Here is a 27,880-nt window from a genome sequence, read left to right on the forward strand (position 1 = left end):
TGGCCGCTGAGCCTGCGCGTCTGGAGCCTGTGCTCCACAACGGGAGAGGCCACAACAGTGAGAGGCCCATGTACCGCAAAAAAAAAAAAAAAAAAAAAAAAATCTAAAGCAGAAATCTACCCGTGTTTTCATCCTACTACCTATTAATCAATAGTAACTATCAGGGGTTGAAAGCTGACTGTGGCAGGCACTGTTTTGAGTGATTATCTACTTCATCTTGAGCGTCGTGGAGAGGATACATCTGCTGTGATCTCCATCCTGCAGAAGGTACAGAGGTTCTGCTAGCTGTCTCTATGAATTTGTCTATTGTAGGGACCTCATAAGAGTGAAATCGTACAGTGTTTGTCCTGTTGTGACTGGCTTATTTCACTTAGCATAATGTCCTCTGAGTCCATGTTGTAACATGTGTCAGAATTTCCTTCCTTTTCATGGCTGAATCATATTCCACTGTATGAATATACGACACTTTGCTTATCCAACTATTGTTGGGCATTTGGGTTGTTTCCACTTTTGGGCTATTGGGAGTAATGCTGTTATGAACATGGGTAGGCAAATATACATTAGAGTCCCTGCTTTTAATTCTTTGGGGTATATACCTAGGAGTGGAAAGCATAGCCATTTTAAAGGGGACAATTCAGTGGCATTTAGTGTAACCATCACCACTACCTAGTTCCAGAACATTTTAATCACCCCAAATGGAAACCTGTGCCCAGGAAACAATTTCTCCCCATCCCATCTCCCCTCCCCTCAGGCTCTGGCAGCCACGAATTCACCTTCTATTGCCATGGATTTGCCTGTTCTAGATATTTCATATTACTGGAGTTTCACTATATGTGGCCTTTAGGAATCTTCTTTTAAATGCTTGTTATTATGGAAAGTTTCAGCATACCAGAAAGTGGCATGATGTGTTCAATGAGCTGCATGTGCCCATCACCCAGATTTGGCCTCCATCGATCTCCTCCAGACTTGTTAATGGCTGTCTCTTTACCAGGGAAGAAAAGCAGTACGTGAACCGATTCTGGAAAGAAATCCGCGTGGGAGACTTTGTGCGTCTTCGCTGCAACGAGATCATCCCTGCAGACATCCTGCTGCTCTGTTCGAGTGACCCCGACGGGCTGTGCCACATCGAGACGGCCAACCTGGATGGAGAGACCAACCTGAAACGGCGCCAGGTGGTCCGAGGCTTCTCCGAGCTCGTAAGTGACCTGGTGTGTCCAGGGTTCCAGGTACCATGTCCTGTGGTGCTTCCCATGCCGGCCCTCCAGGCCTTCGAGCACCTGTATCCCCTCCATCAGGCCAGGCTGATGGATGGATGGGGGACTGAGGGTCTGAGAGGACCCCAGTCCCCCTGAGCACATAACCGGCCTGTGGCTATGGGAAACAGGACCCAGTTTTATGACTCTGATTTCCACGGCACAATTTGTAGATTTGGAGTCCCTTTAAAGTCACTAGGAACACTTGGGACTGGCTGACTGTCAGCATTTACCCAGCTGTTGCTCTCATTCTAACACAGCAGCAGTAATGACCTGACCCCAGCATGTGGCTCAGGAATTTCTCTCCTCAGGGGTGTTTCTGAGTTCAGTGTCAGGTCTTCTGTGACTGAATTCTGCCTTGGAGGAGCATCGACCACAGCTCAGAAATGCTGGCCCTGTGGGGAGCGAGAAGTAGGAAGGGGAGCAGGGTCCCACCACCTATACCCACCGATAGCCTTGTGGCCGGAAAATTCAGACCCTGTCAGGGGTTTCCAACCTCTGTCCCCCTCCGGGTCTGTGCAGAGGATGCAGGGGTGCCAACACCAGGGGACAGAAAGGAGCATGAGCCCTCGGGGATCAGGAGGTGTCTGGCAGGGCAGTGGGCTAGCCCACACCTTGTTCTCCTGACACTGAGCTGCCTGTCTCTGTCACTCAGGCGCCTTGCCATCAAGGAAGGAAGGTTTAAGAAGTGCCCGAGGCAGTGAGCTCCTGAGTTTCAGGAAGGCAGCCACTGGGGGGGGGGTCTCTTCCTCTGTCACATAATGGGTGTCAGTGTCACACACACTGGGGATTTTCTTCCTCTGTCGTTGGCGCCCTCTCAGTGAGCTCTTACAGGAGAACCAGGACTTAGAATCAGGACTGGGATGGGTCTGGAGCAGTTGGCTTGTTTTATAGCCTGGGGGTGTCCCTGGGGCACTGTCGGCATTTGACATAGGGCATTAGTTGTGCAGGATTGTCGGGGGAGGGGGGCATCCCCGCATCCCTCTATGAGTGTCCATGCCGTTTACCCTTGGTCACTGTGACAGCCGAAGGCACCTCCTACACGCTTGCAAAGGGCCAGATGGCATCCCACACCCTGGGGCTACTGCTGGCCTTGGTGGCAGGACTTTCTGAGCCTGACACTCACCCACCTCCTGCAGACGGCCCGGACTTCCTCAACAATGTCTGGATTGTTCTGCCCTCGCTTCTGTCCACCACCATGATTTCCTCATTTTCATCTCCTTTTGCGCCAAGAATGTTTTTGTGAGCTGCCTCAAATCTTTCTTGGAACGAGGCAAAGCATACATAAACATTAAAAATAGTATTTTTTTTAAATGGGATGCTCTTCTCCCGGATCAGGAGAGTTGGTGACAGTGCTTGTTGGGGACCCCTGAGGCCCAGCACTGGCACATTCAGTGAGTTCCAACTTCTGCACTGATTGTGCTCCAGGGTTTGGTAATAAATGTGGGCCAACATTCCCCTGCCGTTTCCCCCCCGGCCACATGTGCATGTGTCCTGAGGTCGCCTCACCCCAAGGCTTCTCCCCCAGAACCCACTGTTCCCAAGCCCTCTCCAGGGCACAGGCGTGGGGACGAGCCCTGAGGTCAGCAGGGATGGGCTTGGATTGGAGGGAGGTGGTGACCGCACAGGCTCCAGCTCCATCCAGGTGGAGCAGCCAGTGTGCGCAGAGGGTGCCTGTAACATAAACGGATGCATCCGTGTATCTAATGGGCGAAACTTCAGACACTGTGGAAAACCTGGCGAAACTGCAGAACCTGCGAGCAGAGTGGATCTGTTTGTGTGGCGGGTGGGGCAAAGCCACGGGGGTGCATCTCCTTGGTCAGCTTTCGGGAAAAACTTCCTTGTTTCCTGTCTTCTAATTTGTTCAGCTGCTGAACCCAGTAATATCTAAAAGCCTCCTCCACCCACTTTTCTCACTGGTGCTTTGTATAAACGCACTGTTCGTAAGATGGATGTTGAAATTCCAGGATCGCTACAGACAGACACATCCTACATCCTGCTGCGTAGTGCCCGTGCATGCCTGAGGAGGTCAATGGAGCTGAGCCGTAACTTAGTCAAAATGGCCAAAATTAAGAACCAAGACCATTTTGATTAAAAAAAAGTTTCTTTATCAGCACCCAAATTCTTCAATATGTATGCACACTCTAGTCCCTATTATTGGTATATTTTTTCACTTTCTGTTTTTTTCTCCCTCTTTCCCTAACGTCCAAAGGCATTTTTCTGGTACCTGAATTCTTGTTCATACATTATTATTCTGAAATGTATGAACTGCCCCATGGAAAATAAAGATAGGAAGTCTCTGGCTTTTAAAAACCTGACAATTGGAAAACCAAGGTTTGGCTGTAACATTACAATGCCAGGAACATTTGAGTTCTATATATTGAAGTGGGGTTTTCACGGGTGGAGTCAGCTGGTGTCTCAGGAAGGTGAAGAGCGGATTCCTGTCCAATGCACATTAACAGTGCCACGTTGACGAGGGCTCAGTTGGAAGTGCAGGCCCCTAGGAAAACTTAAATTAGAGGTGATTTGCAAAACTAAGGTGAAGAAAATGAGAGGACCTTGACATTCATGCAGGGGCTGGGTGTATCTGTCAGGGTCCAGTGAGGAGGCAGAAACCGCAGCTGATTTGGCCAGGGCAAGTTTGATGTAAAGAACTCCTCATGGGGGATTGCACAGTAAAAGTGAAGGGACTCCCCAGAATGTAGAAGAGCTGATAGAGGGAACAGCCAGTGGTCCTGGTGGTAAGATAGTGCCCAGGGAAGAGGCCCCCAAGCCTGAGTCTTGTTCTCATGGCCGAGGGCATGGCTGTCCTTCATGGGATGGCAGAAAAGTTACTGAGGGGCGGGCTGTACCAGTGGGTCAGCCCTCACAGGTGCAGGGGAGCCATACACTGGGAGGTGCTGGGCCTGGGAGCTTGCGAGATGCTGGGACAGGTGCTGCTGGAGCCGGGTGCTGGGGATGCCACCCTCTGTGTGGGGCTCCCACCGCTGCCATGGACGAAGGCCAGGTGGCGGCTCTCTGGACAGCAGCCCCACGGATCCCAGGCCTGTATATGCGAGGTGTTCAGAGGGCATGCAGAGAGCAGCAGCCTGGGCTGGGTTCCGAGGCTGATCCTCAGGGATCTGGTTTCCCTGAGCTGAGAGCTGGGGAGAGCTTGTGCAGCCTGGGTCCTGGAGAACAAATCCACTGACCCTCCACCTGAAGGCCAGCTCCTCCCTCTAGCACCCTTGGCTGACAAGGCAAGAATGTGGCTCCTCTTCCCACCCTCTCCAGTTTCCAAAGTCATTTATGAAGTGCGTGTTGTTTGCTTGGGGAAGGACGCTAAGAAAGAGGGAAGTGGTCCACACGCTGTAGGGTCTGGTCATTTAAGGCAGTGGGACCAACACCTAGAGGACCCAGGCCTGCTCACCAGCAGACACTTGATACTGAGCAACAAGAAGAATCCCATTAGGGGATTGGGCTTGGAAAGTGGCCTTCCGAGAGGCCTAGGGAAGCTCCCAGAAAGAGGGCTTAAATCGTATTCTGAAGGCTAGGATGGGAGGGTTTGGGTGCCGGGTAGGTGTTTTAGGCAATGATACAGGTCAGATGATGTCTCAGAGGTGGAAACAGGATTGTATGTAAAGAAAAGAGTTAGACAAATTGTACAGAATTGAGGGGCTGGAAACACAGCGAGGTGGGGATGCATGGCTTGCCCAGACTCCTGAGTCCAAGGGGACAAGGCCCCCAGACACCTTCAGCCACCCAGCCATCTTGCCTCTGGAGAAGGAAACATAGATATTGGCACCTCAAAATAAACATTTGATTTAAAAGTTGGGGTCATGGGAGTTCCCTGGCGGTCCAGTGGTTAGGAGTCCGTGCTCTCACTGCCAGGAGCCTGGGTCCAGTCCCTGGTTGGGGAACTGAGATCCCACAAGGCACACAGTGTGACCAAAAAAAAAAAAAAGTTGGGGTGAAATTGGCATTATCCAAGAAATAAGAGGGACGGCAAGGCTGAACACGAGCTGTCACAATAACAACTCACATTTGTTCCGGCGTCCTGGGGGCCAGGCGTTATTATGCCTCTCCCGTTCATAGTGGTTCAAACATTTTAAAATCATATTTTAAAATATAAATTGTGAGGTAATGATGATCATACCCTTTTATAGATGACAAACAGGGAAGTCAGGAGATTCTGCCATGGCCCCCCTCCCCCACCCGTCGAATCAGCGGAGAGCTCGAAGCTTCCAGGTCTGGCAGCTCCTGGGTTGGCAGGATGGGGGTTCTCCAGCTCCCTGTCTTTCCTGTTCATTGGGCATCTGTGTTGCTTCATCCCACGCGTTCATTCAGACCTGCAGCCCTACCCATGCAGCTGCATGTGTTCAGCCTCTATACAGGGAGAAGTTTCTAGCTCATCTGTAACATTCGCACAGTCATTTCTGCAGAATGAGGAGGTCCTTAGGCTGATAATTTTACATAAAGATCTTTTTTTTTTTTTACAGAGTCTCACTTTTGTGATTTTTCATTCTTTTAACAAATATTTATTGAGCACCTACTATGCTTTAAATGCCATTCTAGGCACCCATCAAAACAGGTAAACGTCTTTCCCCTCATGGTGTTGTGTGACGTGTGAATAGGTAAATCGGGCAGAGGTGGACTAGGGATACTGCTGAGGATAAAGCAGAAGCAGGGGCCCTAAGCCTCAGGTGGTGTTGGAGTTTCAGAGGGGGTGGGGCCGTCTAGGAGGGGACTTATGTGTGGGTTAATTTCCTGGGAAAAAATGTTCCTCCAGTTTGTCTCTTGGATGGACTTGTGGGATTGTTGCCCACACCCCGGCTACACCCACAGGGCCATCTGCTTCCCACAGTTTGGAGCGGTGATTGTGGGAGCTGCAGGAAGAGCTGAACCCACAAGCCTGCCGAAGCTCGCTCTTCCCAGGCGTGTGTGGGTGTGTGCACACGTGTGTGCATGTGTGCCTGGCGCGTGCTCCCGATGACATTAGTGTGGAAATTTCCTAGGCTGGAAAAAGTCTGAGAAGCACTACTTTAAAAAGAGGTACTTAAGGGCTTCCCTGGTGGCACAGTGGTTGAGAGTCCGCCTGCCAACGCAGGGGACGCGGGTTCGTGCCCCGGTCCGGGAGTATCTCACATGCCGCAGAGAGGCTGGGCCCGTGAGCCATGGCCGCTGAGCCTGCGTGTCCGGAGCCTGTGCTCCACAATCGGAGAGGCCACAACAGTGAGAGGCCCGCGTACCGCAAAAACAAAAAAAAAGATGTACCTAATGTCTAGATTGGCACGGATCCTAAGACAGTGACCTGGCTTTTCTTCCACTTTGCACGTAGATTTTACTAAATTACCACCAGCATTGGGTGCCAGACTCTCTCAGGCAGTGACAAAGCTCAGAGTTTCCTTTATGAGGGAGAGTCAGTCCTCCCCCAAGTTACTTGACAGAATTCAGGGAGTTTAGAAGAATGACTAAAATTCCAAATATGTAGGAGACACAATTAATATTTTTTTGTTTCTACCTACACATGCTCCCAAAATTATCTCTACCACAGGAAAACTAGGGGTGAAAAGTTGGTTTGTAAGATAGTTCTTACACCAAAGTTTCTTTTTCCTTAAGCTGTTGGAGTATTCAAATTAGCTATATTCTCTGCTGTGGGATTGAAGAAGGAAACCATCTGTCATCTAAGTGGAAAACAAAGACAGCTGGCTGGGTGTGTTAATTGGATTGGTCAATATCAAGCCTTGGCAAAAAGATTCATGGTTTTCTTTTACATAATGAAATATAGTCACTAAGCTCATAATTTATACTGTGAGACATTTTTATTCTCATATTTAACAATCATATACTTTTGTTGAAGGATATTAAATAGGTAACAGGAAAGAATATGAGAAAGAAAATTATTTTGAGAATACAATAACTATATTTGGACAAAAAATTTAATTCTAGCCAGTGTGGATATTCAAAGCAATTCAGTTAGGTAGGTAATATAATTATCTGAGACATACCATGTTTTATAATATCAACTGCATTTACTTCGTGGGGAATGTCAATTTGGTTGTATAATAAGATGTTTTGGTTTCCAATCCAGGTGACTTTGCCATGGATTCTTTGCCTTGAACCTGTGGTCTAGGAAAGCAGTGCTTGCAGAGAGTAAAGTACTGTAATCTTAATGAAAACAACTAAATGCCAGGAAGTTGATAATATTAGGCTCCCCTGAAGTATTAATCCTAAAAGATCTTATTACAATATATAGAAACTTCAACATTTTTTTGTGTGCATTTAACTTCGTGTTTTTTTGTTTGGTTGGAAGTGGTTATTTTCTATTCTAGGAAAAAGACAACTAAAGCAATAAGGTTTTTGTTCTATTCATGGTGGTATACAATGTGAAGTTTTATTTTTATTTTCATTGGAAAAAAAGGAATTTAATCAAATTCCAACTTTTCTAAATGTAGTTAAATTGCATCAGCAACTGCAGAGTTTGAGGCTCTGTGTGTGTGTGTGTGTGTGTGTGTGTGTGTGTGTGTGTTTCTGGAGCAGGCATTTCTTACCAGTAGAAGGAGCTGGCAATGTGAGATCTGTCCAGTTGGCAGTAAGGTCCTCCTCACAAGTGGGTATGGGTGTGTATGTAGACGTGTGGTTGTGTGCATGTGTGTTTGCCCACGTGTGAGTGTATTTGTGTGTGGGTATGCGCATAGGTATGTGTATGTGTGTGAGAGTTTGTGTGTGCAAGTGTATGTCCCAAAGAATAAAGCAAAATGAGCTAAGCGTGCCCAAGTTACCACTTTTGACTATCTTTGAGGAGAGGATAAAGATTCTTTCCTGGGCTAAGACATACTGTTCTAGCAGTATATTGATGTGCAGGAGCTCATTCCTGGGGGACCTGGAATTTTCAGTCTGGTTGTTGAACATCTCCTGTTCACTGCTCACATTAGGCGATGGTGCCCAGGCAGTCCCGTCTCTGCGCAGTGGACTCTGGGGCAGATTGTTCCTTGATGGGGTGTCGTGCCTGGGGCTGTGTCCCTTCCCCTTGTTTTCTGAGCAGAGCCCCCGATGAGAGGAAGGTCCCTGTTCCCACAATATGAGACCAGTCGCCACAGCATTTGAATTTTTTGAGTTATCCTCCTTTTGTTTCTGAATGTTGAGTCTAGTTCCCCATTTTACCAAGAATTACTGGGGAAGTTATATAAAGCTTTCAGCCTGCATGTACTCCTCGAGTGGAAGCCAGTGCTAGGTTCTTGTACTGGTGCGAGTGCTTCTGAGAGTCTGGCCTCCCCACACAACAGAACAAAGCAGGGATCCTTATCCACATCTGCACAGTCATCATGATGTCCTGTGAACCAGTCCTTGTGTTACCTACCAGGGTTCTTGGCCTTCCCCAAGCAATAGAAATTGATCAGAGGCCAGACAAGAAATTCAGGCAAGGCTTTACTGGGGCTCCTGCTGCAGCAGGGAGGAGTGAGAACAAGTAACAGTTTCCCTTGCACACTCCCTGGCGGGAGTGGCGAGCTGGTTCCTTGTATGGGGTGAGGGTGGGGGTGCGTCCAGGGGTCGGACTGGAGGGGTGGCTTAGGAGGTTTGCCCACCCGTTAGGTGGTGCTCTATGCGGGGTGCATGCCCAGTACCCTGCTTTTGCTCCCGACCCCCTGCTTTTGCTCCCAGCTCTTCAACAGTGGCAGTTGGGTGTGTTTTTTGGTCTTTTTGAATCTTGTCCATAATGTGCCCCAACTGTGCATGCACGCAGTTATTTTTAGTCCCTATAGTTTCTTTGTATTTCGTAGCTCCAGGAGACATTTGTCTAGGTGCAGGCACTGCAGCAAAGTGTCGCAGGTCCCAGGTCCCAGTCTGTCTCACCTGTAAGGGGAAGGGAGCTGTGCTACAGAGCACACTGTTACCTGATGGGTGTGGATGAAACTGTGCTCCTGACATCTGAATTGCGTTTAAACCATATTGAGATACATTCGGGGCTTTTCCAGCAGTGCTGACGAATAATCCATACTGGGGAAGGCACCGGGATTCGACCTAGCAGCCCCGATTGGCATTGTCACCCAGCCGAGGTCAGGCAGAAGTTTGTTGGTTTCCAGTGGAGCCTCTTGCAGTAACAGATGTGTCAGGGCACCTTCCCCTCCAGTGACCAGAGCCAGTGTGTCATAGCCAGTGACCAGAAATCTTCCCCTCCGATCCAGAGAGCAGACACTGAGGTACATCTGCATGGGTTTTTGTAAGTTTAGAATTAGGCCAAAGCTTCAGAATTGTTCTTTGTTGCACACACACACACCTAACCCTAACCCTAACCCTAACAGAAATATCCATGTGTGAGTCTTGTGTCTTTGAGAAAAAAGGAAAAAAATAGTCTCACATACTTGTGATGAGTGACTTTTCAGCACATCTTCCTGCTGTTGGTTAGAAGTGAGCCCTTTCGTTTGGGTGGTAAAGAAGGCTGGCTTCAAAGGACTGCAGATCTAGGTTTGTTTTGGAAGGAACATCAAATGGCTGGTTTGGTCATCCGGCCTTTATCAAGCATTTTAGAGCCTTGACCATCAGGCAGGAAATCTTGTGAGGACAGACTTTGTGAGGTTGACATGAGGACAGACTGAGAGGGGGCGTGTCTCTCTCAGCCCTGGAGACCCTCCTCCAGGGTCGTGAGTGTTGAAACCCTGCTTGGATATTCTGAGTGTTGGTGTGTCAAGGCTAAGGACGGGCAGGGAAGATGTGCCAGGAGGGTCGGGCTCTATAGCCCAGGTGGGACTGTTTGTCCCAAGCACCAGAGATCAGAGGCTCAAGAGCACTTGGATTCAACAAGGTGGGGCCATCTGCCTGTTCTAAGCCATCCTGCACCTCGTGCCCCTTGGGGAGATGGGCATCTTTGTGACAGCTGCCTGCCAACCCCCTGTTGACCCTGTTGACAGGAGACCCTAGGGCTGGCACTGTGCAGAACCCAGAACTGGGGGGGCTCTGTGTTAGTGTTCAGAGAGCTTGTGACCCTTCTGGTGAGAATGAGACTGTCTGCGCCAACCACTCCCCCCTCCGCCCCCGCCTTGGGTAGTGGAACCAGCTGACACTCACCCAGCACTCACTGTGTGCCAGGCCTCTCTGAGCCTCCCAGGTCACTGCTTCCTCTGATTCTCTTGAGGGAGGTGCTGGGACACCCATGTCATCCAGGTCCCGTGTGACAGATGAGCCCTGACACACAGAGGGACTCAGCCCCTTGGCCTATCATGGGGCAGAGGGACGGTTGGGACTCAGGGCCACCTCCAGAGATCCCTAGACCATTGCTGTTGAATATACAGGAGGAGGGCCGGGCCGGGCTCATCCACAGCCATGGGGGCGGGGGCAGAGCGTGGCCGTCCTTGGGGTGGACAGGGTGAGTCTGGGGTCCCGTGGTCACACTGCCACACCTGGTCTGGCTGGCTTCCTGCCCAGCTTGGAGTATGTGCTTCTGATTCCACCCCTGTGGCTTGAGAGGCATGGGAAATGTTTGCTTTATTCTAAGCAGAAGAAGCCATTTGTTCCACTGATTGCACCTTTCACCAAAAATGTCCACAATTAAAGGCGTTGAGCTGCTGTGGTAGGAGCAGGTGGCCAGGACACCCCTTCCTTCTACTACCCACCCCACAGCTCAGGAGACCCCTCTGACCCTCCCCTCCCCTTGGTCATGGTCACTCCTCCCCAGTGGCTGTCACGGTTCAGTCATTTCCCAGCCACCCCAGCCCAGCACTTGGAGTTACCGCTCCCCCGACCCTCCCTGAGTGCAGAGAGCTGGTCCCAGTCCTGTAGCTTCTGCAGTGCCAGGCCTGGGACCCCGACTGGGAGGCAGCCCCTCATGAGGTGTCACCTCAGCTGGGGACACCCAAGGCCCTTGTCCCGAATATGTGACTCTGAAAGGTCCCTTCATGGAGAGCAATTCCCCTCCCCGCCACAGAGCTCTTCAGAACTGTGAAAGCTGCTGGCAACTAGCCTGGGGCAGTGGTCTCCACAGCTGACATTTGCTGGCACTTAACCACTTAACAGTGCTTTCTAGTATGGTTGACCTAAACCTGCCCTGGGGGGGTACATGGGACCCTCCGGGCTGGGCCCCCCAGCGCTCTGCCTACCTTGGTGTGGGGTGGGCAGGCACTGGGCTGTTCCGAGCTCCCCAGGGTTTCCCCAGGGCTGAGGACAACTGCCTTGAGATAAAAACAGTTGCCTTCCTGTTTTACAAGTAAGGTGGCCCAGGTCCAGAGAGATAAGCGGGCTCGCCCCAGTCCTGCAGCTACAAAGCAGGCATCCTGGCTGCACTGCCCATACCTGCAGCGCCCCTCCAGCTCCTGCGCTCACCCTGCAGGGGTGCGTGAGTCCATCCTTCCTAGGACAGCACCTGACTTGGTTCCTCCTTGCACCTTCCCAGTGTGTCCACGCAGCGTCTTCCCCCCGCAGTTGGCCCTGAGCACTGCTGCAGTGGCTGCTAGAGTCATGTCCAAATGGCAGCTCTCACCTTGGCACTGTGGCTCAGAAGCCTGCAGTGAAGGCAGGCACTTTAAAGCATTGTGGTAAAGTTAAGGGACAAGTCCCTAGGCCAGAAAGGGCAGAAAAGAAATTGATGACTGTCCAAATATCTGACTACAGTGCACTGTGTAGCAGAACAGCCCAGTCTAAAGAAACTTCTGATGCCAAGAAGCCAGGGGCAGAATGCATGATACGTGTTTGTCTATATATGTCTCTCTCTATATATACACACATAGATGTAGTCGATAGGGATGTACATGTACACATGTATCTGTGGGTTCCACTTAAGAGTTGATTAGTGGTTTGAAGTGTTGGCAAAACCCTGGCTAGGTTGTTTCTGGGGCCTTTGGGCTATGCTTCTCACCGAGCTGTGGTCCTCGTCCCTGGCTTCACTCCAGGAGGCCTGGATGAGCACAGGGTTCTGGGGCTGGAGAGAAGGCTCCGTCTCTGATGGGGGTTGGGGTGCCCCAGCTGATTAGCTGGGGTGATGAGGGACCCTCGGACTGTGGGCAGACGAGATGACCACCTGGACCTCTGGCACGTCCCCGTGAAGGCTGCTGCTCTCAGACGGCAGGGACAGGAAGCAGTTGCCCATGGGCAGTGTGGCCCTGTGAGCACCTGGGTCACTTCTCACAGCAGTGCTGCACTTGGGCTTTTAAATGAGCATGACAGCTGTCACCGTTAGGGGTCTGGCCAAGATGTGGAGGGAAAACTGAGCCCTTGCCGTCTTTGCTCTCTGCCCTCCTTGAGATGGGCAGCCCGGGGTGGGGGGTGGGGGGTACTGCCCCCTCCCCGCCTCACAGGGTGGTGGGATCCAGGTGCTGATGAGGAAACGGGAGGACAGGGAGGCTCGGAAAGGCTCCTTCATTGTTCACAAACTTAGCACTTTGTGTGCTGGGCACTGTGATTAAAACAGAAAACGTCACTTCCTTTAAGGAACTGCAGGTTAAGTGATCTGAGCTGTTGACTGCAGCAGAGCCGGATGCAAACTGAAGCCTGCCTGAAGCAGCATGGGGGGGCTCGGCCAGCCTCCTGGCTCCCTGGTCACCGCCCAACCCTGCCCTCACTCCCGAAGGGTGGGTGATGCCTGGGCGTGTGGTTGCTCTGTGTGTGTTAGCCCTGCCTGCCCCGTTCCCTCCAAGACTTTCTAAGAAAAACCCAATTATAGTAGAGGCTGGCAGAGCTGGGGAGGCTGACTTGAGGCTGCAGCCCCTCAGTCCACACTGAGTAGAAATAAAGCTGACCTTCCATGGCCTGTGAAGTGGCATGTGGCTTCCTTCCTTCCCAGCTTCCCGACCCACCTCGGTGGTGGCTGGCTCTTCTCACCCCTTCTTCCTGACTCAGAGGAAACCCCTGTTTTAGGAGGAACCACAGTCCCTGACGGGCCTGGGAGGAAGTCGCTGGTAGACAGTTTGGGGTCTGAGAAGGAGACCCCGGGCAGGCTTGGTCACAGTGAACAAGATGGGGGCCACGGAGAGCACTGTGGAGAGCAGATTCTGGGTTCTGCACCTGCTGGCTTGCGACACGAGAGGGTCATATCACCTCTCAGCCTTCAGTTTCAACATCTGCAAGATGGGAGCATTGTCAGAGGTCCTCCTCTCCCGGCAGACCAGAGCTCAGCATGGGTGCCTCTGCCCCTGCCCCTGCCCCCATGACTGTCCTCAAAGGAAAGGTGGGAGCGGCCCCTGTGGGCCTCTCTGTGCAGAAGAGCCTGATAATAAACACAGCAGTGGGAGGCATTGCCCTGAGCTCAGTGAGTCCAGAGTGCCTGGAGAGAGCTGGAGAGTTGGGTGCTAGTGGGGAATTGTACGGGGTTCTGGGGAGGAGGAGGCTGCAGCATGGAGTACTGGCCTGTGGGTGTGGGACTCTGGGTCTGCAGCTTTAACCTGCCTCCCTGGTGCAAGAACATGGGAGCAGGTAGGACACAACCAGCGCTCTGGGGAGCTGCTCCTTGACCCACTCGCAGGGCAGGGCTACATGCTTCTAAGGGAAAGTCCTGGTTTTTAGAGGGAATCCTTTTGTCACATATTGCAACTGTTGGCACGTATTCCACAGAGGAAGGGAGGATGCTGGCTTGATGTGCCGGGGACTGTTAGATCTCTACTCACAGCCCAGGAGCTCAGCAGACAGGAAGCCCCACCGTGCAGGGCCGACATCATTACCAGTGTCCATGGACCTGCCGGGGCTCTCTGGAGGTGCTTCACCTCAAACCGTAGGTTGGTTGTAAAGGCCAGGCTTGCAAAGGGAAAATAATTGAGAAGGAAGTCTTCATTTATGTCCATAAGGCTCCTCACAAGCGTTCACCAGATACACTGCAGAGTTATCCTCTGCAGTTGGCAGGCTGGAGCCGGGAGCTCTTGGCACCCTTGAATTCAAGGGCAGGGTCCATATGATTTCTGGTATCACAGATGGGGCCTCCTTGGTGATGACCCTTGTGTCTCAGCTACCGGAAGTTAAGGATGGCTGAGATAACCAGTTGGGGCATCCTTGGTCCTGGAAGCCCACACTGAACCATGGGTCTTAGACTGAAAAACTATTTTCACGTAATTGCTTGTGTTCTTGTGTTCTTGTCCGGAGGTTGGTGGGTAGAGCAGCAGCATTGCCCTCACCTGGGGCTGGTGATAAATGCTGAGTCCCAGGCCTGCACAGCCCCACAGAGGCAGGATCTCATTTTGATAAGATTATTGTGGGATTCATGTCTGAGAAGTCAAGTGGTGCTGATTTATACCTGGACATACTTAGTTTTCTGTATTTCCTCTGTTTTCCAGACACAAGTAGGATAATAATCAGTTTCTATGTTCTTCTTCTTCTTTTTTTTTTTTTTTTGCCATACACGGGCCTCACGGGCCCAGCTGCTCCACGGCATGTGGGATCTTCCCGGACCGGGGCACGAACCCGTGTCCCCTGCATCAGCAGGCGGACTCTCAACCACTGCGCCACCAGGGAAGCCCTATGTTCTTCTTCTTGATGGAGGCAGATATTTCAGTAATTCACTAATTAAGACACTTCTTTTTTTTTTTTTTAAAAGTCACAAATATAGATCACCTTCTACAAAAGATGTGCCTTTGAACACCTCTGGATAAAACAAAATTGAATGATATTCTCCCCTAGAAGTAATTTCAGGGATGCTTTGTTTGCACCGCTAGGTTAGTCCGTGGGGCAGGAGCAGTGCTTCCTGGGGTGAGTACTGGTACAGCAGGTTCTGGGCCCTGGACTTCATGGATCTGGCAGCCTCTTCCTTCGGTGTTCCCAAGCTAGGGCCACTGTCACCTGGTGTCCTAGGGAAGCCGCTCTGCCCAGCTGAGTGCCACTGCGCGTTAGGGCTACTCCGATTCCCACGCTGGCTCTCCTGTACGCCTGCCCTCCTCCCTTTCGCAGGACTCCTTCTGCCACCACTTCCGAGGGGACACTCTTTCTAACACACCAATGCTTTGGAATGCTGTCCCCAGTGTGCCCCAGGCCTCCTTGCTTGGTGTCCTGGGTCCTCCCCTAGGTGTGCCTACAGCCTCGGGGGCTTCCTCTGCTCCTGGAGTCTGGTTTACTTTCAGATTCTGCCCGTGGGTGAAGTTTCAAATATCACATCCGTCCTCTGAGGCCTCCAGAAGTATTGCAACACAAGACTAAGATATACAACAAGCATTCTTGGCTTTTAAAGTTTAAAATGTAAGGACAAACCACAGGCACATGGCACACCTCTGTGACCGACATGAGTGCACACGTGTCTGTGTATGTGCGTACGTGCACACAGATAGATACACAGAGACCTGCAGTCTTCCCATTATGGGGTGCCTGCCCTGAGAATCGGGATTTTTACCAGCTAGGTCAGCTGAATCTGAAAGGAGCAACCTTTGGCAGAGATCCCCAAGGGTGGAACTGCTTACAGAAACTGCGTTCTTCCCAGCCCCTGCCTGTTTCATACTTACTGCTCTCAGGGCCATGAGACTGGGGAAAATGCCTTACTTAGGTCTCTGGGAGTCCTCAGAAAGGGTAACAGACCCTAAAATGTTGTGGTGCATTGTATTGGGGTTCTCCAGAGAAACAGAACCAATGGGAGAGATGAAGATAGATAGATAGATAGATAGATAGATAGATAGAAGGATATAGTCTCTCTGTATATCTCTTTATATGTCTGTGTAGCTATGTCTGTATCTCTATATTTGAGTCAATAGCTATATAAGTCTCTCTCTTTATATATATGTACATATATATGTGTGTGTATATAATGTTTCTTTAGAGGAATATAGAGATATATAGATATTTCTATATATGGGAATCTATGTACATATAGAGAGATTTATTATGGAAACTGGCTTACAGGATTATAGAGACAGAAGTCCCATGATCTGCCATCTGCAAACTGACAGGAAAGACCAGGGAAGCTGATGTGTAGTTCAGTCTGAATCTGAAGGCTTGAGAACCCGGGGAACCTATGGTATGAATCCCAGTCCAAGGGCAGGAGAAAGTGAGGTGAGCTGTCCCAGCTCAACAGTGAGGCAGGAAAAAGGGCGAATTCCTCCTTCCTCCACCTGTTGTTCTGTTCAGGCCCTCAGTGGATTGGAGGATGCCTACCCACTTTGGGGAGGGCATCTGCTTTACCAGGTCCACTGATGCAAATGCTCATCTTGTCCAGAAACACACAGACACACCCAGAAACAATGTCTGATCTGGGCACCTCATGGTCAGTCAAATCGGCACATAAAATTAACCACCACCTGTGTTTACTTGGTATCTTGTGGGGTTTTCCTTGGAGAGAGGATGAACAGTAAAAAGGCAGAGGGAGGCAGTTCTGGAACTTCTGCTTTGGCCGTGACCACCCTTTGAGCGTGGACTCTTCTGCTTCTGACCTTGACTTATGGCTTGAGTGGGAGGACACCATCCCAGGGTCTCGCAAGAGAGCAGAAGTGGGAGGGGATAGAGTTGTGGTGAACAGGTTCAGGAGTCAGTGAGGCTGGGCAAGGGTTGGGGCGGGGAGGAGGCCGCCATAACATGGCCTCGGGACCTTGACCAAGTCACTTCTCTCCCAGACCATCTAGAAATGGGCAGCATTGGACCATGAGGTCTCTGAGGCCCCTCTTGTCCCTGCTCTGTGATTGCCTTTCATGAAAAAGGGCAAGGACACTGCAGTGGTGTGGATGGAGAGATGGCAGGGATTAGTAGGCAGCTATGCCCCGGTCGTGACACATCCAACTTCAGTGCCCGCCAGTGCATTTCCTGTGTGCCAGGCCCCCGAGGTGGCCTCTCAAGTGACCCTCAGTGACCCGAGGCGTTTGTGTATATCACTTCTCCCATTTTACAAAGGCAACAGCTGAGACAAGGAACATGAGGTCTGCTGCTCGGAATGAGATGCATGGTGTGACGTGCTGGACCCTGGCCTTTGGCCGAGGGAGGCTCTCATCTGCCTCAGAATGCTGCATTCAGAGGCCCAGTTTTGTCAAGAATAGAACAGAGGAAAGTAGACTTGGTCAGGGAAGATTTAAGTTAGACGTGGGGCTAGACTCTCCTGCATGAATAAGACAATAGTGTGTTCTACCCTAGTGTGGGGAGTTGGGGGCAGAAGTCCCTGCAGCAGGAGGTCCTGAGCTGCTCAGGAAGCTCTGGGCTCTGTTGCAGTGCTGTCAGCAGCAGCTGTGAGATGAGGGACATGCTCATTGCAGAGGAGGGACGTGGAAGACATTTAACGCAAGGGCCCTGTTGGCTCAGAAGGGTTTGTGCCCAGAGAATGACTGGACATCATGAACTTGGGTACCGTGGATGTGTCAGGAGCCTCCCTCAGGAAGGAGAGCCTCTCTAGGGCTTCCTCTGGGTCCCCGCAGCTCCACTCACCATCTCCTGCTCTGTCTCCTCGGGGAGCTCTGCCTTGGCTGGACCCTCCCCAAGGGGCCTCTTCTTCATTGCCTTGCTTTACCAGTGTAACCATTCACATCTGCTGCCCTGTTAATTCTCACCCCATGAGACAGCATTGCCGTTGCCTCCACTTTACATGAAGGAATTGGAATCCTGGATAGATGCTGTGATTTGCTGGCAGGCACTCAGCTAGTGCAGGAGAGACCTGGGATTCCCATTTGGATTCGTAGACTCTGCCTACGCCTTTTGTCCTCCCAGTGAGATCACCGGTTCCCAAACTAGTTCACGCACCCTAACTGGTAACCAGTGCCTGAGCACTGCAATGTATGCTTGTCAGTTTCCTTCTCAGTTAGATTCTATGTATTGGGTTGAACCATTGCTGTTGTGTGGGTCAAATAATGACTATACTAATACTTTAGGGACCTCATAAAATATAGAGGACAAACATTTCAGGATGAGATTTAAAAGGAGTATCCAAAGCAGTCTGTTCCTCGCTTGCTGCTGTGTGGTGGATCTCATCTGAGGCCAGTGCTAGTGGAGAGCGTGTGCGGGCATTGGTGTCTTCGTCACGGGTGGATCACACACATCTGTGACAAGGGGAGTGATCAGAAGCCTGTGATCGTCTCCCTGGAAAAGAGGGACATGTGTCTGAGTGCCAGGCACCCCCCTCTGCTCCTTCTATTCTGTATTTCTCCTCTGCTTTGATCTAGGTGTACCAGGTTAGCTGCCTGAGACTGTATGTGAGTGAACCTGGCAGGGATTAAGTACACTGCACCACTGACTGACTGCCCAGCAGGAGCTGAGAGTTTCCCTCCCTATGCCCTGGAGGACAGACCCACAAGTGCCCCTGCTGCCCCCAGGGGCAGGTGTGCTGAGAGGTGGGGAGGGAGCAGGGAGGAGAATTGCTGTCTGACTTCAGATCGTTGGATAACAAAGGGGATTCTTTCATTTGCTCAGGATTTTCATCCTGACGACCATTAAGGTCAGGAGGAGAACGAGTGTTGCTAGCTAGTTAAGTGTGTAAATCAGTGTGTGTATTAAGTGTGTAAATCAGAGTAAGCAACAGAGGTCACTGCTGTTGACTTGCTTGGCAGAGCAAGTGGGCAGCTGCTGACACCTGCGTTGCCAGGGGCAGAGGAGCGAAGGAGGCGTGCGTGAGAGTAGCACACATGGCACAGCTGTTCTCCGTCACCTGGAGCCCCCTTTCTCCACCCCTTCAAGCTGGACACTGACCTTGGGGGCAAGAAGGAGTACATGGAAGGAGATTCTGCCAGGGCCAGCTACATGCCTTCTGGGTGTCCTAGTTTCTTTTTGTTTTTGTTTTGTTTTTGCGGTTCGCGGGCCTCTCACTGCTGTGGCCTCTCCGATTGTGGAGCACAGGCCCCGGACGCGCAGGCTCAGCGGCCATGGCTCATGGGCCCAGCCGCTCTGCGGCATGTGGGATCTTCCTGGACCGGGGCACGAACCCGTGTCCCCTGCATCGGCAGGCGGACTCTCAACCACTGCGCCACCAGGGAAGCCCTATTTTTCATCTCAAACACTGTCATTTTCATCTCTAGATGTTCAGTTTGGGTCTTTTTTTAAATGCCTTTCCTGTCTCTACTTAAATTTTTAATCATAGGAAATCCAGTCATAATTACTATTTCAATGCCCTTTCCTATTAATTCTAACAACTGTCTCTTTTCTGGATCAGTTTCAAAGGATTTATTTATTCTCCTCATTATGGATCTTATTTTCCTGCTGTGTATTTGGATTTTACATTATTGGGTGCTGCCTATTTTCATGTTCCTTTAAATATTCTCGAGCTTTGCTTTGGACTGCAGTTAAATAACTGAGAACAGTTTGATTTGTTAGGTGTGTCCAAAGCAGTACTCATTTCAAGTTAATTATTCTCCATACCTGAATACCCTACCAGTGCCCATGGATTATGCATTTTCCCATTCTGGCTGATAGGAACAGTTACTGTTCCAGGACCTGTTTGAGCCCAGAGCCCCTCTAACCCTTTTTGAGTGTTTCTCTCCCTGCCACATACAATTCCCTCACAGGTATGCATCTGTCATCCTTGCTGGATACTCACGGGGGAACCTCTACAGATATCTGAGGTTCTCTGTGTACTTTTCTCCTCTCTGGTACTCTGTCCTGCAAACTAACTCCCCTAGTCTTCTTGGACTCCCAGGTCCAGCTTGTCAACTGAGGAAATCAGCCAGTTGGGTTCCCCTCCACAGTCATGGCCTGTAAACTCTTTCAGTCTGGGCAGTAATCTGGGGCATCTGTAGGACTCAGTTTCTTTGCTTTCCATCTTTCAGGTGTTGTTGTCCGAATGTTCCATGTCTTTGATTTATATATTTTGTATGTTGTTTTCGACTGTAGATTAAGTCCTGTCTCTGTTACTAAATCTTGACCAGTAGCAGAAGTCCTGAACTTTAAATTTAAAAATCTGCCTTTCTCATAGGTATTGTACCTGTCTTTCAGTTCACTCAATGACACATTCCCAGCCTCTTCTCCTGGGCACTTAGTTCTACAAGGGGATTGCCCCTGAGGAGGATGGCTCCGTTACCTGTCTTTTTGTAATTATTTTCGAAGAATTCTTTGTATATTCTTTTATAAAAGCCCTATGCAGATATTTTCTCCCATTTTGTGGCTTGCCTCTTTACCTTTTCTGTGATGTCTTTTGATGAAGGGAAGTTACTAATATTTCTAGAAGACAATGTATTCATCTTTTCCTTTGTGACTAATCTCTCTAGTTTGCTATTTAATAAATCTTTCTTTACCCTGGTATCATGAAGATATTTTCCTGTAACTTTATAAAAGCTTTATTGCTTTACCTTTCACATTTAGCGCCACAGTCCGACTGGAATTGATTTTTGTAGATGACTCCCTTTTCCCATGTGGATGCCCAGTTATCCCAAAATCATTTATTGAAAAGACACCCTTTACCCAGAGCAGCACCACCGTATCGTAGATCAGATGACCATCATGCACAGCTGTGTTTGCAGGCCTCCATGCTCTTCTATCCATTTGTCTGTCCTTAGTTTGTCCTTATACCAGCGTGGTACTGTTTTAATTACGTTGCTTTCTGATAAGTCTTAGTACGTGTTAGAAGTCTTCCTCCCACTTTGCTCTGCTTTTCAAGAGTGTCATTACTATTCCTGGCTATTTGCATTTCCATTTCCATTCTTTTACAGTAAACTTGTTCCCGAACGAATTCCCAAAGAGGTTGGAATTTTGATTGTGATTACATTGAATATATAGATAAATTTGGAGAGATGAGAATCAATATTGTAACAATTTTGAATTCTCTAATTCATAAATACTATATATTTCTTCATTAATTGTGTCTTAATAACACTTTCTAGTTTTCAACATAGAGTCTTTGTACATTCTTGTTAGATTTAATCCTAGCAAAATGATTTGGTTAGCTTGTTATAATGTGTATATAAATGCGATGTGTGTGCATTTACAAAGTAGTAAATGCACTATACATGCATATGTATATATGTATATGTATACAGTCTGTAGAAATACAGTGGTGGATCTGCTATCCAGAAACCTTGCTAATTAATAAGTGGATTTACCTTATTAATTCTAACAAGTTTTCTGAAGATTATTTTAGATTTTTTACACATATAATCATTTCATTTGTTAATGATGATAGCATTTCTACCTTTCCAATTATCATAGTCTTAGTTCCTATTTTTGCCCATTTGCAAAGGCAAGGACCTCCAATACAGTCTTCAATAAAAGTGATGATATCAGACATTCTTTCTCTGATATGAACCTTAAAGGGAAAAATTAGAACATTTCACTATTATATATATTTCAGTATGATATTGCTGAATACCATTTACAGATTAAGGATATTCCCTCTTATTTTTATTCTGTTAAGAAACGTTATCATGAATGGATGTCGAATTGTATAAAATGCATTTTCTGCTTCAAGTGAGCTGATTGTATGATTTTTCTCCTTTTGTGCTAATGTGGCTAATTACACTGATTTTTTCTTCTTTTTGAATTTTATTTTATTTATATTTTTATACAGCAGGTTCTTAGTTATCCATTTTATACATATTAGTGTATATATGTCAATCCCAATCTCCCAATTCATCACACACACACAACCCCCTGCCACTTTCTCCCCTTGGTGTCTATACGTTTGTTCTCTGCATATGTCTCAATTTCTGCCCTGCAAACCGGTTCATCTGTACCATTTTTCTAGATTATACATATATGCGTTAATATACGATATTTGTTTTTCTCTTTCTGACTTACTTCACTCTGTATGACAGTCTCTAGATCCATCCACATCTCTACAAATGACCCTATTTCATTCCTTTTTATGGCTGAATAATATTCCATTGTATATATGTACCATATCTTCTCTATCCATTATCTGTTGATGGGCATTTAGGTTGCTTCCATGACCTGGATATTGTAAATAGTGCTGCAATGAACATTGGGGTCCATGTATCTTTTTGAATTATGTTTTTTTCTGGGTATATACCCAGTAGTGGATTTGCTGGGCATATGGTAATTCTATTTTTAGTATTTTAAGGAACCTCCATACTGTTCTCCATAGTGGGTGTATCAATTTACATTCCCACCAACAGTGCAAAAGGGTTCCCTTTTCTCCACACCCTCTCCAGCATTTCTTGTTTGTAGATTTTCTGAAGATGCCCATTCTGACTGGTGTGAGGTGATACCTCATTGTAGTTTTGATTTGCATTTCTCTAATAATTAGCGATGTTGAGCAGCTTTTCATGTGCTTCTTGGCCATCTGTATGTCTTCTTTGGAGAAATGTCTATTTAGGTCTTCTGCGCATTTTGGGATTGGGTTGTTTGTTTTTTTTAATATTGAGCTGCATGAGCTGTTTATATATTTTGGAGATTAATCCTTTGTCTGTTGATTCGTTTGCAAATATTTTCTCCTGTTCTGAGGGTTGTCTTTCCGTCTTTTTTGTAGTTTCCTTTGCTGTGCAAAAACTTTTAAGTTTCGTTAGGTACCATTTGTTTATTTTTGTTTTTATTTCCATTACTCTAAGAGGTAGATCAAAAAAGATCTTGCTGTGATTTATATCCAAGAGTGTTCTTCCTATGTTTTCCTCTAAGAGTTTTATAGTGTCCAGTCTTAGATTTAGGTCTCTAATCCATTTTGAGTGTATTTTTGTTTATGGTGTTAGGAAGTGTTCTAATTTCATTTTTTACATGTAGCTATCCAGTTATCCCAGCAGCACTTATTGAAGAGACTGTCTTTTCTCCATTATATATCCTTGCCTCCTTTGTTATAGATAGTTGACCACAAGTGTATGGGTTTATCTCTGGGCTTTCTATCCTGTTCCATTGATCTATATTTCTGTTTTTGTGCCAGTACCATATTGTCTTGATTACTGTAGCTTTGTAATATAGTCTGAAGTCCAGGAGCCTGATTCCTCCAGCTCTGTTTTTTTCCCTCAAGACCGTTTTGGCTATTTGGGGTCTTTTGTGTCTCCATACAAATTTTAAGCTTTTTGTTCTAGTTCTGTAAAAAATGCCATTGGTAATTTGATAGGGATTACATTGAATCTGTAGATTGCTTTGGGTAGTATAGTCATTTTCACAGTATTGATTCTTCTAATACAAGAACATGGTATATCTCTCCATCTGTTTGTATCATTTTTAAGTTCTTTCATCAGCATCTTATAGTTTTCTGCATATAGGTGTTTTGTCTCCCTAGATAGATTTATTCCTAGGTATTTTATTCTTTTTGTTGTAATGGTAAATAGTGTTTCCTAAATTTCTCTTTCAGATTTTTCATCATTAGTGTATAGGAGTGCAAGAGATTTCTGTGCATTAATTTTGTATCCTGCTACTTTACCAAATTCATTGATTAGCTCTAGTAGTTTTCAGGTGGCATCTTTAGGATTCTCTATGTATAGTATCATGTCATATGCAAACAGTGACAGTTTTACTTCTTCTTTTCCAATTTGTATTCCTTTTATTTCTTTTTCTTCTCTGATTGTCGTGGCTAGGACTTCCAAAGCTATGTTGAATAATAGTGGTGAGAGTGGACATCCTTGTCTTTTTCCTGATCTTAGAGGAAATGCTTTCAGTTTTTCACCACTGAGAATGATGTTTGCTGTGGGTTTTTCATATATGGCCTTTATTATGTTGAGGTAGGTTCCCTCTATGCATACTTTCTGGAGAGTTTTTATCATAAATGGGTGTTGAATTTTGTCAAAAGCTTTTTCTGCATCTATTGAGATGATCATATGGTTTTTATTCTTCAACTTGTTAATATGGTGTATCACATTGATTTATTTGCATATATTGAAGAATCCTTGCATCTCTGGGATAAATCCCACTTGACCATGGTTTATGATCCTTTTAATATGTTGTTGGTTTCTGTTTGCTAGTATTTTGTTACGATTTTTACATCTATATTCATCAGTGATATTGGTCTATAATTTTCTTTTTTTTGTAGTATCTTTGTCTGGTTTTGGTATCAGGGTGATGGTGGCCTCATAGAATGAGTTTGGCTGTGTTCCTTCCTCTGCAATTTTTTGAAAGAGTTTGAGAAGGATGGGTGTTAGCCCTTCTCTAAATGTTTGATAGAATTTTCCTGTGAAGTCATTGGGCCCTGGGCTTTTGTTTGTTGGAAGATTTTTAATCACAGTTTCAGTTTCATTACTTGTGATTGGTCTGTTCATATTTTCTATTTCTTCCTGGTTCAATCATGGAAGGTTATACCTTTCTAATGATTTGTCTATCTCTTCCAGGTTGTCCATTTTATTGGCATAGAGTTGCATGTAGTAGTCTCTTAGGATGCTTTATATTTCTGCAGTGTCTGTTGTAACTTCTTTTTTATTATTATTATTTTTAAACAGGATATTTTTATTTTTTAAATTTATTTATTTTAGTTTTGGCTGTGTTGGATCTTCATTGCTGTTCTCAGATTTTCTATTGTTGTGGCGAGCGAGGGCTACTCTTTGTTGGAGTGCACAGGCTTCTCATTATGGTGGCCTCTCCCGTTGTGGAGCTTGGGCTCTAGGCATGCAGTATGTGTGGCGCACGTGCTCAGTAGTTGTGGCGTACAGCCTTAGTTGCTCCACTGCATGTGGGATCTTCCCGGACCAGGGCTTGAACCCACGTCCCCTGCATTGACAGGCAGATTCCCAACCACTGTGCCACCAGGGACACCCTGTAACTTCTTTTTCATTTCTAATTTTAATGATCTGAGTCCTCTCGCTCTTTTTCTTGATGAGTCTGGCTAGTGGTTTATCAATTTTGTTTATCTTCTCAAAGAACCAGCTTTTAGTTTTATTGATCTTTGCTATTGTTTTCTTTGTTTCTATTTCATTTATTTCTGCTCTGATCTTTCTGACTTCTTTCCTTCTACTAACTTTGTGTTTTGTTTGTTCTTTCTCCAGTTCTTTTAGGTGTAAGGTTAGATTGTTTATTTGAGATGTTTGTTGTTTTTGAGGTAGGATTGTATTGCTATTAAATTCCCTCTTAGAACTGCTTTTGCTGCATCCCTTGGGTTTTGGGTCATCATGTTTTCATTGTTATTTGTCTTTAGGTATTTTTTGATTTCCTCTTTGATTTCTTCAGTGATCTCTTGGTTATTTAATAATGTATTGTTTAGCCTCCATGTTTTTGTGTTTTTTATGTTTTTTTCCCTGTAATTCATTTCTAAGCAGAAAAGATGCTTAATATGCATCTAATCTAAAGCAGAAAAGATGCTTAATATGATTTCAATTTTCTTAAATTTAATAAAGCTTAATTTGTGACCCAAAATGTGATCTATCCTGGAGACTGTTCCATGAGCACTTGAGAAGAAAGTGTAATCTGCTGGTTTTGGATGGAATGTCCTGTAAATATCAATTAAATCTATCTGGTCTATTGTGTCACTTAAAGCTTGTGTTTCCTTATTAATTTTCTGTTTGGATGATCTGTCCATTGGTGTAAGTGAGGTGTTAAAGTTCCCCACTATTATTGTGTTACTGTCGATTTCCTCTTTTATAGCTGTTAGCAGTTGCGTTATGTATTGAGGTGCTTCTGTGTTGGGTGTATATATATTTATAATTGTTATATCTTCTTCTTGGATTGATCCTTTGATTATTTTGTAGTGTCCTGCCTTGTCTCTTGTAACATTCTGTATTTTAAAGTCTACTTTATCTGATATGAGTATTGCTACTCCAGCTTTCTTTTTTTTTTTTTTTTTTGCAGTACGTGGGCCTCTCCCATTGCGGAGCACAGGCTCTGGACGTGCAGGCTCATCGGCCATGGCTCACGGGCCTAGCTGCTCTGCGGCATGTGGGATCTTCCCAGACCGGGGCATGAACCCGCGTCCCCTGCATCGACAGGCGGACTCTCAACCACTGCGCCACCAGGGAAGCCCCCAGCTTTCTTTTGATTTCCATTTGCATGGAATATCTTTTTCCATCCCCTCACTTTCAGTCCGTATGTGTCCGTATGTCTGAAGTGGGTCTTTGTAGACAGCATATATATGGATCTTGTTTTCGTATCTATTAAGCCAGCCTGTGTCTTTTGGTTGGAGCATTTAATCCATTCATGTTTAAGGTAATTATTGATATGTATGTTCCTATTATCATTTTCTTAATTGTGTTGGGTTTGTTTTTGTAAATCCTTTTCTTCTCTTGTGTTTCCCACTTAGAGCGTTTTTTGTAGAGCTGGTTTGGTGGTGCTGAATTCTCTTAGCTTTTGCTTGTCTGTAAACCTTTTGATTTCTCCATTGAATCTGAATGAGATCCTTGCTGGGTAGAGTGATCTTGGTTGTAGGTTCTTCCCTTTCATCACTTTAAGTATATCATGCCACTCCCTTCTGGCTTGTAGAGTTGCTTCTGAGAAATCAGCTGTTAGCCTTCTGGGAGTTCCCTTTATGTTATTTGTCGTTTTTCCCTTGCTGCTTTCAATAATTTTTCTATGTCTTTAATTTTTGCCAATTTGAATACTGTGTATTTCGGCATGTTTCTCCTTGGGTTTATCCTGTATGGGACTCTGCACTTCCTGGACTTGGGTGGCTATTTCATTTCCCATATTAGGGAAGTTTTCAACTATAATCTCTTCAAATATTTTCTTGGATCCTTTCTCTCTCTCTTTTCCTTCTGGTACCCCTATAATGCAAATGTTGTTGCATTTAATGTTGTCTTAGAGGTCTCTTAGGCTGTCTTCATTTCTTTTCATTTTTTTTTTCTTTATTCTGTTCCGCAGCAGTGAATTCCACCATTCTGTCTTCCAGGTCACTTATCTGTTCTTCTGCCTCAGTTATTCTGCTGTTGATTCCTTCCAGTGTGTTTTCATTTTTCATTTCAGTTATTGTGTATTTATCTCTGTTTGTTTGTTCTTTAATTCTTCTAGATCTTTTTTAAACATTTCTTGCATCATCTCGATCTTTGCCTCCATTCTTTTTCCAAGGTTCTGGATCATATTCACTATCATTATTCTGAATTCTTTTTGTGAAAGGTTGCCTATCTCCACTTCATTTAGTTCTTTTTGTGGGGTTTTTTCTTGTTCCTTCATGTGTTACATTAGCCCTCTGCCTTTTCATCTTGTCTGTCTTTCTGTGAATGTGGTTTTTGTTCCACAGGCTGCAGGATTGTAGTTCTTCATGCTTCTGCTGTCTGCCCTCTGGTGTATTAGTTTATCTAAAAGGCTTGTGTAAGTTTCCTGATGGGAGGGACTGGTGGTGGGTAGAGCTGGCTGTTGCTCTAGTGGGCAGAGCTCAGTAAAACTATAATCTGCTTGTCTGCTGATGGGTGGCACTGGGTTTCCTTCCTGTTGGTTGTTTGGCCTGAGGCAGCCCAACACTGGAGCCTTCCTGGGCTCTTTGGTGGGGCTAATGGTGGACTCTGGGAGCGCTCACGCCAAGGAGTACTTCCCAGAACTTCTGCTGCCAGTGTCCTTGTCCTCATGGTGAGACAGAGCCACCCCCCGCCTCTGGAGGCGACCCTCCAATAATAGCAGGTAGGTCTGGTTCAGTCTCCTGTGTGGTCACTCGACCTTCCCCTGGGTCCCACTGTACACATCACTTTGTGTGTGCCCTCCAAGAGTGGAGCCTCTGTTTCCCCCAGTCCTGTCAAAGTACTGTAATGAAATCCCACTATCCTTCAAAGTCTGATTCTCTAGAAATTCCTCCTCCCGTTGCCGGACCCCCAGGTTGGGAAGCCTGACGTGGGGCTCAGAACCTTCACTCCAGTGGGTGGACTTCTGTGGTATAAGTGTTCTCCAATGTGTGAGTCACCCACCCAGCAGTTATGGGGTTTGGTTTTCTTGTGATTGCACCCCTCCTACCATCTCATTGTGGCTTCTCCTTTGTCTTTGGA

General features: G+C 46.9%; 1 protein-coding gene across 1 annotated transcript in view; it reads left to right on the forward strand.

Annotated features, from left to right (window-relative positions):
• The window catches only part of ATP10A (ATPase phospholipid transporting 10A (putative)), a 160,592-nt gene that overhangs the window by 72,377 nt on the left and 60,335 nt on the right, over positions 1-27,880 (forward strand). Inside the window, exon 2 of the mRNA XM_079910208.1 lies at positions 992-1,196. Within this exon, the coding sequence (XP_079766334.1) occupies positions 992-1,196 (205 nt within the window). The remainder of the gene's footprint in view (positions 1-991; positions 1,197-27,880) is intronic.

Source organism: Stenella coeruleoalba, assembly GCF_951394435.1.
Source record: "Stenella coeruleoalba genome assembly, chromosome: 2".
NCBI classification, from domain to species: Eukaryota; Metazoa; Chordata; class Mammalia; order Artiodactyla; family Delphinidae; genus Stenella; species Stenella coeruleoalba.